The sequence below is a fragment of the Ictalurus furcatus genome, chromosome 2 (genome assembly GCF_023375685.1).
Source record: "Ictalurus furcatus strain D&B chromosome 2, Billie_1.0, whole genome shotgun sequence".
In the NCBI taxonomy this organism is placed as follows: Eukaryota; Metazoa; Chordata; class Actinopteri; order Siluriformes; family Ictaluridae; genus Ictalurus; species Ictalurus furcatus.
This window is the reverse complement of record NC_071256.1, coordinates 25,957,440-25,971,781: the sequence shown is the minus strand read 5'-3', so window position 1 is coordinate 25,971,781 and position 14,342 is coordinate 25,957,440. Positions and strand designations below refer to the sequence as shown.

The 14,342-nt window shown below is 39.1% G+C and overlaps 1 protein-coding gene across 6 annotated transcripts in view; it reads right to left on the bottom strand.

The window, feature by feature from the left end:
• Nucleotides 1-14,342, bottom strand: part of nfixb (nuclear factor I/Xb) — a 154,701-nt gene that overhangs the window by 11,079 nt on the left and 129,280 nt on the right. For 4 of the 6 annotated variants that reach the window (XM_053611121.1, XM_053611113.1, XM_053611131.1 and 1 more), the window contains 3 exons: nucleotides 13,393-13,520; nucleotides 10,065-10,139; nucleotides 1,694-1,822 (listed from right to left, as the gene is read on the bottom strand). In XM_053611121.1, the coding sequence (XP_053467096.1) occupies nucleotides 1,694-1,822; nucleotides 10,065-10,139; nucleotides 13,393-13,520 (332 nt within the window). The remainder of the gene's footprint in view (nucleotides 1-1,693; nucleotides 1,823-10,064; nucleotides 10,140-13,392; nucleotides 13,521-14,342) is intronic. The other 2 variants (XM_053611150.1, XM_053611159.1) reach the window with 2 other exon arrangements.

Below are 14,342 nucleotides of genomic sequence, written 5' to 3'. Positions count from 1 at the left end.
TGTGACCTAATGTAGTATGAGTCAGTGGGAGGTGGTGGTACTACATACATGAACACATTCACACTTGTATACACCAAATTCAAAATCATAGGTACTGATAGTTCATATAAAAGCTGAAATTTCAGTGGTTTTACAGTGGCTGACACTGAAATTTTCTACACAGTTTAAGATGATTTGTGATTTGTAATCTTTTGTCTTTTTTTCATGTTAAGGAGTAACCTAGCTTGGAAAGCACTCTTTCAGGGGAGTGGAAATTAAAACCATGCTATTCCTTTCTTTACGCTAATGCTGAGTCTTCCTTCATCTTGATTGGTATGACTGGGATGAACTCTCGCCCTCATCTCATGGCGTGCCAGCCTCCCTGTGCCCATCCCAACAGTCCCTCCAGCTGCCTGAGTAAGCCTGCCAAGCGCTCGGCTCCCCCAGACAAGAGCAGCCAATGCCCTGCTTCGCTCATCCCCCCACAATCGCCTGCTTCTCTCCCCTTGTCTCGCCGTCTTTCTTTCTCCCTCCTTTAATCCCATTAGGGACTGGGCAGAGGCCAAGCGCACTGGTGAGAGTGCCACATACTCCAGAGCCTGGGCCACAGGGCAACGGCAGCCCGAAACACAGTCGGGGTACACAAAAACAACGCATGGCCACCATACAAAGAGGGGACGAAGCATAAGGCCTGCACCAGATCTAGCCACATAACATGTGAGAAACAAAATGAAGCAAGACAAACACAGGCAGAGAGATGATTCAGAAAGACTGCCACGGTGACAGGGAAGATTACAGGTTTTCAGTGCAAAATCGCTGTGTCTGCAAAACCACTTGCTAAGATTAAGACTGAGTACAATGTAGAAAAAGGGCACACAAATGCATGTTTCTTCTATTCTGTAAAATTCACTGGGACTCAGAGAGAAAGAGAGAGAGAGAGAGAGAAAAAAAATGGTCAAATATTTTCTTTCCTTTAAAGTCCAGAAATAATTCACAAAAATGTTCCCATTTTACAGTAGTAGGACAGACTCCATTATAACAAATGTAAAGGAATGAGCAGTATTGATTCTTTTAAATGGAAAGTTGTAGTTTGACTGCATGTATTTGGTTAGTATTGAATGAAATGTTTAATCGCATAATTAGCAGGTTTAAAAAAAAAAAAAAAACCACTATAAAAGGAATGCCATATTGAGTTTTTGGTTGGTTTGAAGTAAAAAATAAAAACACCACCCGACCTGAATAATCAATAATAACATTAATTTCAGATAATAATAATAAAAAAAGACCCCATCATATCAGTTGAAATAAGACATTAAAATAGTGAACCAATTGTTTGAGAAGCTCAGAGCATGGATCTGAATGAGGAAAGTGAAGTGCTGTACCTCCAGACCAGACAGAAACAAAGTCCAACCACTGAGAGTGTCCCACCACAAACAGACTGACAGACAGACAGACCAGCCATTAAAAAAAAAAAAAACTCAAGAAGAAGGTGAGGGAGGAACCCAACAGTGGGCAAGGTAGGAGAGATCCCACACACAAATCTCCAAACCCAACCGCAACCCAACAGGGCAAAACACAGCCTCACCTCTTTGGCCAAACCAAAGGTGCCCAGCACTGTATGTGAGGCCTTTGTGAAGGGAGACTGGGGGAAGCGGGAGGGTGGAGGTGGGTGGTGTTGGGGGTGGGTGGGTGTTTAGGGGCTCTGAGTTCTCACCTGGTCTCACTCCTGCCAGCATGGGCAGTGGGTGGTGGGTGAACGGCATGCGGGCAGACCTCGTCTGGCCGGACAGAGCGCTGAAATCGAATTTCCCCGGCTTCTTAAGAGAACCAGGCGACGAGAGTCCTGGCAAAAAAACGGGATCAACAGAATGGCAGAAGAGAGATAGGAGGTTTTAATGAAACAGGCTCTGCGTTCGGACCTTGACTTGATCTGTATGCTTTAGGAGGAGAAAAAAAATCACCTCATTTGTAGCAACAGTGGGGGAAGAAAAACGGATGGGAGAGGGAGGACTGGCAACAAGAAAAATAGCTGGGTGGAGGGCATGGTGGCAGGTCCTGTTAGACTCCATTTAGTTTGATCTGTCTGTCTGTATGTCTCTCTACTCCGTAATGACACTCCTACAAAGATGCCATGGGCGATTCTAGAGTTTAACCCTTAGTGTTGCTCAGCTCCCAATGAGAATGGATGATGAGGATGAAAAAAATAAAATGAGGAAATAAAATGTACCTTTGTAGCTGAATGCAAAAGAGCACGGTCACTTTAGTGTGTACATGATTGTACATCTCTTTCCATCAGGAAATATGCAACATTAGCTGGTATGAAAGGTTAACAATTTGACAGGCAAATACTGTTCCCCAAAACAAGAAATATTACAAACTCTCAAAGTGACACTCAACACTGAATCTCCAGATATAATACAAATGGGACCGAAAATGATTTTGAAACCTGTTCATGGAAGTTGTTTCACTAAAGATACATATAAAGTTCTCGCAAGCTCCCTCTTGGAGCCTTATCTATAACACACACTTCCTCTCCACTGGTGCTTGGTCGGGCTTTTCTTTCGGTTACATTCTCTCTTTGCATTCGTGCTCTCTCCATCCTTCTCTCTCTCATTGCATCTCCTCCCTCCTCTGCTCTGCAACTGTACTATCACAAGCAGAGATTCTGCCTTTTTATTTTTACATTTGTAAATGTAAAAACGATTTCTTAAAGGTAAAGGAAAAAGAACTGGGATGAAACTGACTTTATTATCCACTGGAATTGTTTTTTCCTCCCTGCCTTATACTTAAGTGGTGTCTCTGCTCTGTCTTCTCTTTGTCCTAATGCAATGCTACATGCAATACATGTCAGTTTTACAACATCTGGATATTGTCGCCTAATTGCATTCCGACCTGTTGATATTTTGTAGTCGACTAGTTTAGGAGTTAAACGAGTAGAACAGGCCCTGTAAGTTACAGTGTGGTAAAAAAAAAGGAGTAAAACTGTTTTAGGGTGAACTCTAATCAGTGTGGACAGAACAGATGTTGGATTTCTCCACTCATACCTCTAATAACCAATACCATTTGCTCTTATTTTGAATCCCTGTTTATTTTCTCATCTGGCCAAAACATCATAATTAAATTAAACTTGGACTTACAGAAAGATGGACTGAATATTTTAAGCGGCATCTAGAATCTAGAAGAGGATGCAGCTACACGACATCCTTAGACATTTAGGCGTTCGCAGTGGCATTCGTCTAGGTGACGTTTATGTGACAGGTCAGCAGCGGAGCTGTAAAAGCAAACCACTGTAGTAATTCACCATCTGTCCAAATACGTAAAGAGTTCATATCAACATAAAGGTGAACAAAATAAGGTGTACGAATACAAAGTACACGAAGAAACTCTCCTTCCCACTTTCCAGAACGAGACCCATCTCTTTTATAAGTCTTTGCAGAGTTGACACACTGTTCTTTCCGAACATGCTGTACTCTGAGTGCGGCCTGAGCCGGCAGCCTGAGTCTGCAACTTGGCGCCAGACGAAGAGGAAGACAGGAGGGGAGCGAGGGACGTGCGAATAATGAGGGAGGAAGTGTGAGAAATGGAGGGAGAGAGGAGGCGATGACATGTGCCCCTAGTATATAACGGTACATTAAAGTGTCCTCCCGTTTCTATAAACGTCGGCCTGAAAGCCACAGGGCCTGAGCTCAGGCCGATGAGCTTATCCAAAGTTTGGCGCAATCGAGTGAGCTAAGTATACACTGGGCTTACCGAGTGACCCAGAAACACAGCCAAATGTGTCAGGGCTGAGGAAATAAAAAATGAGTCTGTTTTATGATCAAGACTTGTGGCTACTTTTGAAGGAAATTAATTTGATATACAGTAATCCAAACACACAATTTAAGATTCTGGGGTTTCATGCAGTGGCAGAATGATGGGCAAATTTTCCTAGACCTGTACGAATTAGCCACATTACATTACTGTGAAACCTAAATACAGCCTTTGCTCTCCTATCTCTCGCTCGCTATTTCTCTCTCTTTCTCTCTATCCATCTATGAGGTAATCGATACCTAAGATTCAGAGATTGGGGAGCTCAAAGATCGTCCCAAAAGAGCAATAACCAGTCATCAGGTAAACTGTTTACATGCTGTAATCTTGCGCTCGCACAATCCAGGGTCCTGAGTATTATACAAGATCAGGATGTGAAAAGTGACAGAAAAACCATCACCATCTCATGTTTTATTAGAATGAGGAGTGTATGATCGAGAGAGAGAGAGAGAGAGAGAGAGAGAGAGAGAGAGAGAGGTAGACAAGCAAAGCCACAAACACAGACTTGCACACAAATTTTAGGAGAGATTTTAAAAGTCATAATATGGGCTGAGAAGCAGGCGACATGGACTACTAATAAATGATCTGACTCATATTACATTCTATTTTAATCCACTTTGATCGCACACAGCGCCGTTACATATCCACTTTCCACTTGATGCTCAAGTGTGAGGTGTTTCTTTAAAGTTCTTTACTTTGTATCCAAAAAGACACATCTACTACACTAAACATACAGACAATAGACATGCTACAGTATAACTGATGAAGCAGTAATGTTTAAGAATTGAGCTGCATGACATGGCTAAAATGTTTGTGCTTATTTTTCCCCTAATACCCAATATTGAAATCATATAACACATTGTATTATAATGTACATTACAATACATTATAATTCTACATTCCTTTAATTAACAAATCTCTTTATAATAGTGAGTCTGCACCTCAGTCACAATAATTGTGTGTTAATCTAATTAGATAATTCATATCATGAAATATGATATTAGAATACGTCATAAATATGATGAAATATGATACTAGACTTTAAGTATGTAATTTAACATATGGTACTGTGCAGAAGTCTTAGGTGCATGCAAAGAAATGCTGTATAGCAAAGATGCCTTCAAAGAAATTAAATGTTTCTACATTAAAAAAATACTGTAAAGTGCAGTAATAAACAGTAATAAATGAAACAAAATCACTATTTAGTTTGAAGACCCTTTGCTTAAAAAAAAAAAAAAAAAGAAAAAAAAAAGAGTATTCTCAGGTACACTTTCTTCAGTTTTATAAGGAAATGAGCTGTACGTTTTATTGAGCATCTTGCAGAACCAGTCACAGTTCTTCTGGAGACTTACGTAATAAGCTGCTTTCTTTAATGACATATAAACATTTTTCTGTAACATTTAATATTATTCTGGAAAACTAATGTTTGGAATCTAAAATGTGTTTGTACTGACTCGATAATGTAGAAATCATAAAATAAAAACCTATAACAAAGTTTTATACTAAAAGAAAATAAATAAATAGGGTGCCTAAAACTTTTGCACAGTACTGTATGTTACTTTAGGCAGAAAAGCTTGTGAGTCCTTATGCACCAAATGCATGCAACATAAATAATATCTCAATGGTAGCCAATTGTGCTTAATTAATTGCGAAAAAAACCCCTATTATTAAAATATTATAATTAAAGTATGATTTAATATTATTAAATAATTATATTATTATTTTTTTTAAAATTACAATTAAATTCCTTCTGAAGTCTTGTTTAAGAATTTTAAATGTAGCTTCGTGTATTTCATATACGGCAAATAAATAAATAAATGAATGAATGAATGTCCATACAATTCAAAATTTGTGACTGTTTCCATGATGGTGAATTAATTAATCCGCTAACATATGCGTCTCTGTCAGTGGCCGGAAACAGACGCCAAATAAAAGGCTTTGGAGTTAAAGCTGACAGAAGTTTCTATGATCTCCCCTTTCCTGTCTACACATATGTGACTGGATGTGTGTGTGTGTGTGTGTGTGTGTGTGTGTTTGTGTGTCTGTTTCATTTGTTATTTCTCTTTCTCTGTCCAGTTCCTGGCATAATGCATCAGCAGACTGGCAGCCAATCAAATGCTCCCATGACCCTCCAGTCTCGCCACACTAACAAGCTGGCCGGCAGACAAACCTTGAGCTGTCACACAATGGCACACGTGAAACTAGAACACTTATACAACACCAAGTTTTGTCCTGACACACACAAAGACACACACACACAGATGAAACAAATTCACATGAACACACACAAAAACCATCCACACACTGTTGCAACTGCACATGACCAAAGTATGTTCTCCTACCATGGCTCAATCGCTAGGTGTGGGACGGACAGTACACGCGGAACAGGCCGAGCGATGCAGGAGTGCTGAAGGAACAGGCGAGGGATAAGTAAAATGAGCTGAATGTTAAGGAAGCCCTTACACTGCACACCGCACAAAGAGCCAGCCCTAATGATGAACAACATTGCCTCATTCAGGTACTGAATCACCTTTGGAGCGTAGCAGAGCGTCACTCACGCTCACAAACACACAAAACACCCCCCCCCACCTCCCACCTCCCAATCAGCACCGCTACCATCATCACTGCGCTAACAGATGTCTTCTGTAACACAGTAGCTCCCATAGCTGTTGACACATGGAGGCACCATCTGGACCAGAGTGCTGCTTATCTCCAGATTGTACGTGTGTATGTGTGTGTGTGTGTGGCATATTTTGAAGATATAAAGCCTATAGCCTTATTAGAGGGAACACCTGAGTGTATTTTGCGCTTGTTTGTTTATTTGGGGTTGTATGCGTGTGAGCATGAGTTTACAGGCGCTAGGTCTCAAGGTAGGGCTTCAGTAACCCACTAGCTAAAGTATCATTTAGTTAAACACACAAAACACACACAGGCATAAGTATCTGTCAGTGCACTTGTGCATTATGGTAATTAAGCCCTATTAATAATTATGGTGCAAATAGAGGGAGAAGTAAATGTTACCAGCTGTGAGAAGTCTTTAGAACCTTTCGGACAAGCTAACGGAACGCTCATTTGTAAATGCAACACAAACTCACACTTCAGCATTCTTGTCATGTTTGAGAACCAGGGTTTTCTAATGGAACACATTATTTGCCTTTGATTCACTGTTAAATCCAGTGCTATAGTGCTGCTTCTTACATACCAATCGATAACACTGCTCTGTATTCAGATTATTCACAACATCCATCAGCTAATCAGAAGACAGATTACGAGTTACAGCAACTAATCAGGGGATTTATTACAATTCCACCAATTAAAACACTGAATATTACACTGAGGTCATTAGAGGCCCCCTTGTGAAATTCAAATATTATTTGCTACATATAGTGGGGTCCAAACGTCTGAGACCACTAGTGAAAATGCTTCGATTTTGCATTTACTTCTAATTTAACCTAACATTGTTTATTACAAATTACTATATATTATCAGCAACAACTTGAGTGAAAAGTTGATATATCTTTATATCTTATATTATGTATAGTATTTTGGATTTCCCACTTTTGCTTCAATGACAATGTGCACTCGACATTTGGTAAAACCATATGATGATCCATATTAGCTAAAATCCACCATAATGTCATCTGAACATTAGCTTCAGTGGAAGGAATAAAACTCTGATCTTTTGTATAAATGAGTTAACATAGTCAATATCACACATTTGCTTAAGTGTAAATAATAACTTCGAAATAGGGCAGAGACTTGAATATTGGACATTTCCTTTCTTTGTTTAAAATTTTTCAACATTTTAAAGCTAAAAAAACAATCCCAGATTTACAATGTGGTCTCAGACTTTTGGACAACAGACTATACTTAAAGTTTGATATTTTATATGATACCCATGTACTTGTTTCAAGTTTACTTATGCCTGGATGACCCTATAGCACCAGTTCCCAACCCTAGTCCTGGAGTACCCTACAAATTGTGCAGGACAGGGGGTAATCTCGGACCAGATTTGGGATCCTGTGTCCTAGAGGATCTCTGGGCCAGATTCAATGCCGATTTACTACACCCAACGATCACAAAAGGTAATCAGTATTACCAACCTAAAACCCCTCTCACCTTAACGGTCCAACTGTGGCACCCCAATTTAAAATGTTTAATATTTACAGTTGAACATTTATTAGTATTTATAATGTTTAATATTTATAACGTAACATCCTGTCGACACTCTAATGTAAAAAACCATATGTGGGTTTTCCCCAAACTGTTGCCACAAAGTTGGAAGCGCACAATTGTATAGGATGTCTTTGCATGCTGTAGCATTAAGAATTCTCTTTTAGTGGAAAACTGTTCCAGCATGACAATACCACTGTGCATAAAGTGCAGTCCATTATGACATGGTTTGCTATGGTTCGTGTGAAAGAACTCGAGTGGCCTGCACAGACCTCAACCCCACTGAACACTTTTGGGACAAACTGGAACGCCAACTGCATGCCAGGCCTTCTCAACCGACATTAGTGCCTGACCTCACTAATGCTCTTGTGGCTGAATGGGCAAATTCCCATAGCCATGCTCCAAAATCTAGTGGAAAGCCTTCCCAGAAGAGTGGACGTTATTATAACAGCATAGGGGGACTATGTTGGAACTGTGAATTTTTCAACGCTCGGTAGACCAGTATGATTAAAATTTGCTGCTTTTTTATTTACTATCTGGGTATTTCTTTCCAAGTTGACATGCTAGTACTAGTACATGAAAAGTAAACTGTAAGTGTATTTGACAGTTCTATCCAACTATACATTGGTATTTGTAGTAAACATGGATAAACTTTTAGTACTCATGAATGTACTAGAAAATAACCTTCTGTGGTCCAAAGTGATCGTGACTACACCCTACTTCCTAAAAAGGCCTTTCATAACTCTGATGTGATAACTCTGACGTTCCGCTGTGTAGGGGTTGAAAACAGCCATTTGTAGCACACTTCAACATCATTTTTCAAAGCTGACAGCTGGTATTCTACTATTACACAATCGCTGACACTTACATAAACAAGAATTAGAATTGAATAATGAATAGACAGACTAAGCAGTGAACTTTCCAATTGATCGGTATGATTTTCTACACTTTTCTAATTTATAAACACAAACAGCTACAAACGCCATGAGCGATAACCTGCAGCAGTATTATACCACCACTATTTTCTTCATTCAAACTAACAACTAAACTAACTAACTTGTAAACACTGACCGCTTTAACTATAAAAAATAAATTCCATGGTCCCTCTCAGTACAGATTTATTAAGAACCATTCCAGCTATTCAAATATTAGGTTTATTATTTAAATGTGGACAGTAATATGCTGGCTATTTATCGAAGTCATAGGGTTTTTCTATTCCTGCACTTGCCACTGAAGGTTTATAAAATACATATATTTTTAAAAATACAGATATATAGAGTGATAAGATATACAGTATGCAGGAGGCCACTCCTAGTTAGTTTGAGCTTTCTCCACATGTATAATGTATAGCCATATACGGTGCTAGACGCTTTGAAACCAAATACAGCCCCTGCCTTTAGTTTTCTTTGGAAAGGCTTGCCTCAAAACACATGACTAGGCTACGAGTCCTAAATGTTAGTGCAAGAGGAGGAATTTTCTGCCAGGCAACTTGATTAGCAGGAAATTAGAGACATTCCTTGTCATTTGTGATTTTGTCTCGTTTACAGAACCTGGGGTGCCACAGAAACCGGAGTTTTTCTTCTAAGCAGTTATTTTATTGAAGCTGCCAGAGTTTGAGGAGAAGTGTACCAAATGTATAATAGCATTCTGCTTTAAAAGTCACTGACCCAATCTTTAAGCTCTAACCTAGAGAAGTAGTAATGGACGAAGCAAACAGAGAAACACTGGATTCGTACTGAAGCTTATTGAATATCTGAACCAGGTTTAGTCCAATAAGACTAATCACAACACAGGAATCCTAATTACGTATGAAATTCCTATGCAAGTTTGCTATGACTTTGTTGACATGATAGGCACTGAAAAAAAACAACAACAACATTTTTAATAATAAGCAGTAGAAAAGGACAGGGAGGGACAGGGTATAGTATAAAAAATACAGAGAGAGAGAGAGAGAGAGAGAGAGAGAGAGAGAGAGAGAGAGAGAGATGTAACCAGAAAGAAAGAGACACAAAGAGGAGGAGAAACATTGAGACAGAAGAACAGTCACTTTGGATTCAGGTTGTGAGTGGTGTAGAGCAGTAAAGATGAGGGTAATGTGGTCTAACCATGGTAAGGAAACTGCACGCCATCGCTCTCATGTTTAATCTTCCTCTCCTGCATACTGGCCAAATGGTGCTGCACTGAAAAACCCAAAAAGGGGAGAAGGGCAGAGTTAACAATATGACAGAAAGAAAGAGACTTTTTGGGATAGAGGAAATCACGGGGCAGTGTTCATTCATTTTACATCAGACACATGGAAAGGTCTACAGTCTGTCTTGTTCTATATTACTATTTACATTCAATCTTATATGCACTCGACAGAAAATTCAAACAAAAGCCAATCACACTAAAGCAATATCCAAGATTGTACATATGGAACCAATTCTCAGAGAGAGAGAGAGAGAGAGAGAGAGAGAGAGAGAGAGAGAGAGAGAGAGAGAGAGAAAAGGGGGGGAGGTACAGTATGGAAAATTGAGGACATAAAAAACATTAAGTAATCATGTAGTTTTTTCAAATCTTGTGTCTTATTCACCATGAATACAGGAAACATTGTACATATGAATGTTGTGTTGCATGAATGGAATGACTGAGGGATTATATGGACTCGAAGAACAACTGTACTGTTCATCTTTCTGGAAACTTCCATTCTACAGGGTGTAAAGTCCATTATGTAACTTGCTTATGAAAGAAACACCAGAGTGTCTCCAGAAGCAGTGGTGGTGTGTGTGGGGGATTAGCGAAAGGGAAACAGATGCGAATAATGTGGTCATGTTGTGGCAATGCAGTGGCTACCACATCCCAGACACGATGATCGTCTACAGAACTGACTTTATAGGAGTGAAATGCTATTTAAGACAGTTTAAACAGTTCTCCCCACCCTGAAATTCAAGAGGAAATACAACAAATAGTCTTCGCCAAGCGCTTTCTAGAAGTTTTATGGCTACTTTTTAGTGTGTCCAATATGTACACTCCATCTAGCAATAAAATAGAGATTATATATTAATAAATGTCAGAAAAAATAGTGCAGTAACATTCCTACACATATTCACCCACATAGCAGTCCTGACCACTGAACACATGTACACACACACACACACACACACACACAAACACTCTTGCATGCAGCTTTATCTCTTTCTTCTGTTAGCCCCAAAGCCCCAAATCGAATGTAAAGACCTACATGCGATACTTAATACTTATTTATACTAGAGCACTATAGCATGTACTGTAGTGTTAATAATTTTCTATGGCTCTGACAGTAGTGCCAGCTGCAAAGAAAAGCACAGGCTTATATTAATGTGCTCCTTCTAATACTGTAGACTATCACTTATATAGTAACAACTTACACAGGGACTTGTATGGTGCACACTCCACATTAACAGATGTAGTAACAAATATTAAAAAAAAAAAACAGTGTAATTGTTGATGTGATGAGGAGATGGTTAGTTTTTTTTTTTTTGGAAGGAGTCTCCACTGTCAACACGTTCTAATAATCAGAGTTAAAATACGGAGGTCTTTATTGTTGCGCTGTAACATGACCAGGTGCATCTTATTAACTTCAAGAGAGAGAAAAACAGAGAAGAAGAATTGTTTGTAGCTGTTATAACATAACTGTTAAGCGGACCTATCATGTTACAAGGACATTCTACAACAGTTAATTCAACGGATAAAACATACACTATATCGCCAATTGTTTGTAGACACTTCACCTTTATACTCATATGTGCTTGTTGAACATCCCATTCCAGATCTAGTCCTGTCTCTGCTCTGATAATAACCTCCACTCTTCTGGGAAGCTTTTCCACTATATATTTTTTGGCTGTGGGGATTTGCCCATTCAGCCTCAAGAGTATTAGTGAGGTCAGGCACTGATGTCGGGCGAGAAGGCATGAGTTATATTCATAGGGATTTAAAGGTATGTGGTGAGACTTAAACACAGCTCACACTGTATCGTGGACTTTTCCCGAAACCTTGCAGTGTCTCATTTAGCCACCATTCACAGCTACATGAATGTAGGGAGCTGTGTTTATAGTCGATTTTACTATAATCATCGGAAGTGTGCAAGTCAGGGTTCCGCTGTAGCTGAGTATTTTTTATCGCACTGCTTGTGAGACAGCAGAATTTGGGGTAGTAACTTTTTGGGTTCCATATTAGTTTGATGCCCATTCCACTGCCCTCACAATTATTTGTAAACCATTTAAAATGCATTAAAACATCTTACATGAACGTTTCCGGCACTATTTAAAAAAATTTTTTTGTTCCAGCTGTGTTGGTCATCATGAGCCCTGTCTCAAATACATGAACAAAATCCTGCACACGTAAATCCTGATTGTGAAAGTAATCAGATATAATGGTTTACCTGGCTTTTATTCATCATGGCATATTTGACCAATTATATATATATATATATATATATATATATATATATATATATATATATATATATATATATGTGTGTGTATATATATAAATATTTTAGATTTGACTGTAATCCATATGTTGCTGCACAATTTATCCTCCCCCTTTTATCCTGTCCATCTAAGGAGAGGTAAATATACAGCATTTCTGTGGTGAGTTGTGATGGTACATTGGCAAGCATTTGAAGTTGTAACCATTAGTTCCTGTCTGCTCTTGATGATTAAATAAAACATTACAAAAAGACATACAGTGTGTCTGAAATTGCATCCTCACTCAATATTTGCTTTATAGACTGTTCTATATAAAGCACTATATAGGGTGTGGTGTAAGGATGAGACACTGAGCAGAGCGTGCTCTGGACATGTCATCATGCCTTGCTCCTAACAGAACTAATTACCTAGCAAACTGAAAGTTTTCAAAGGGATTTTCTATATTAAATATACACTTTGGCTTTAGTAGTATTTAAACAATGCATTTATTCACAAAGCTGGTCAAAATTTCGAGCTATGAGAACTTGTGGGCAATAGTGTGCATTGGTTGAACACTGAATTTATGGTGCACTAAAAAAGGAATGAATTCAGACATCGTAACAGAGGGAGAGACAGACAGAGACAGAACGAGAGGGGCACTGATTGGCTGAGCTGAGATGGGTGGATGAGTGAGGAATTGAGTAAATGGCAGGTGGAGAACAGAAAGTGTAAAGAAAGAGTCGTCACGTCACACAGCCTGTCCAGTCTGCTGGCTCAGCTTAAAGCATGTGCTGTGATTCTCAGTCTGAAAGGTTTAGCTACTTGTTAGTCAGGAACTCATTTCTCTTAACCAAAAACACCAATTGAAATCTCACACCTAAAAAAAAGTATTTGTGAACTGTTTGCTTAAGCTAGCAGTCTCATTAACATAAATGTTTGTTATGTTGGCTGTGTGAAGAGACTTAGAATGAAGGCAATATACATGTGTGTGTGTGTGTGTGTATACCTGCATCCACGTCGTTAGGCCAGCCACTGGGCTGTGAGCCGCCGGGCGCAGGGGAACGGCCCGAGTAGAACACATCATCCACTGGGCTCTCCATTTCACTGTCATCAATGGACTTACGCTTGTTTGAGCTGAGAACAAGGGAGGGAGGGAGGGAGAGAGAGAGAGAGAGAGACAGACAGAGAAGGGGGGGGGGAATGAAAAATACAGACAGTGAGCACAGTTTTGTCATGAAATCTGTCTGTGACCAGGAAGTGGTTACTTAACCAAATCAATCAGTCAAGACATGTTTTGATGTCTGACGTCCACTTAATCAATTGTGCACTGGAGCTACATACAAGGTGATATAGGCGTTCATTCATTTTTAACAACCAGATCGATTCTAATGCAAAACTAGAGATCCAGCGGCATGATAGAAGACTTGCTGCATCACATTTCTAGGGTCCTGAGCTTGGGCTACTGTCTCTCTATGTATATGACTGATGACATTCGGGGTGAAAGGAACATTCTGTACATTTCATTCCTTTAATCCATTAAATTGAACAATGTGCCCCAACATCATTCTGATGAGAAACAGTTCTTAAAAAAAATAAGCAATAAAGAAAGAGTTTCTCTTTTCCTACATTTTGGGGAGAGTAGACTAATCCCATAGCCAGCAAAGTTAAAACAACCTATTGACATCATGCCCTGAGTTACATTCCCAACTTCTGGAACTACTGCATTTTGCTAGCAGTTTTATCAGTTACTAAATAATTTTTAGTAGTTACAAAATGATATACCTTAAGATGAATAATTAAGTAATATTCCAGGACTTTAAGGGGTTAAGTGACAATAAGTGAGATCAAAAACACCCTATGTATTCAAAAGTAGAATTTTTGGTACTTTAAGTATTTTTGGTACGTAATACGTTTACCATTTTGATGTAGAAAATGCGTGTTAATTTAACCACTTTG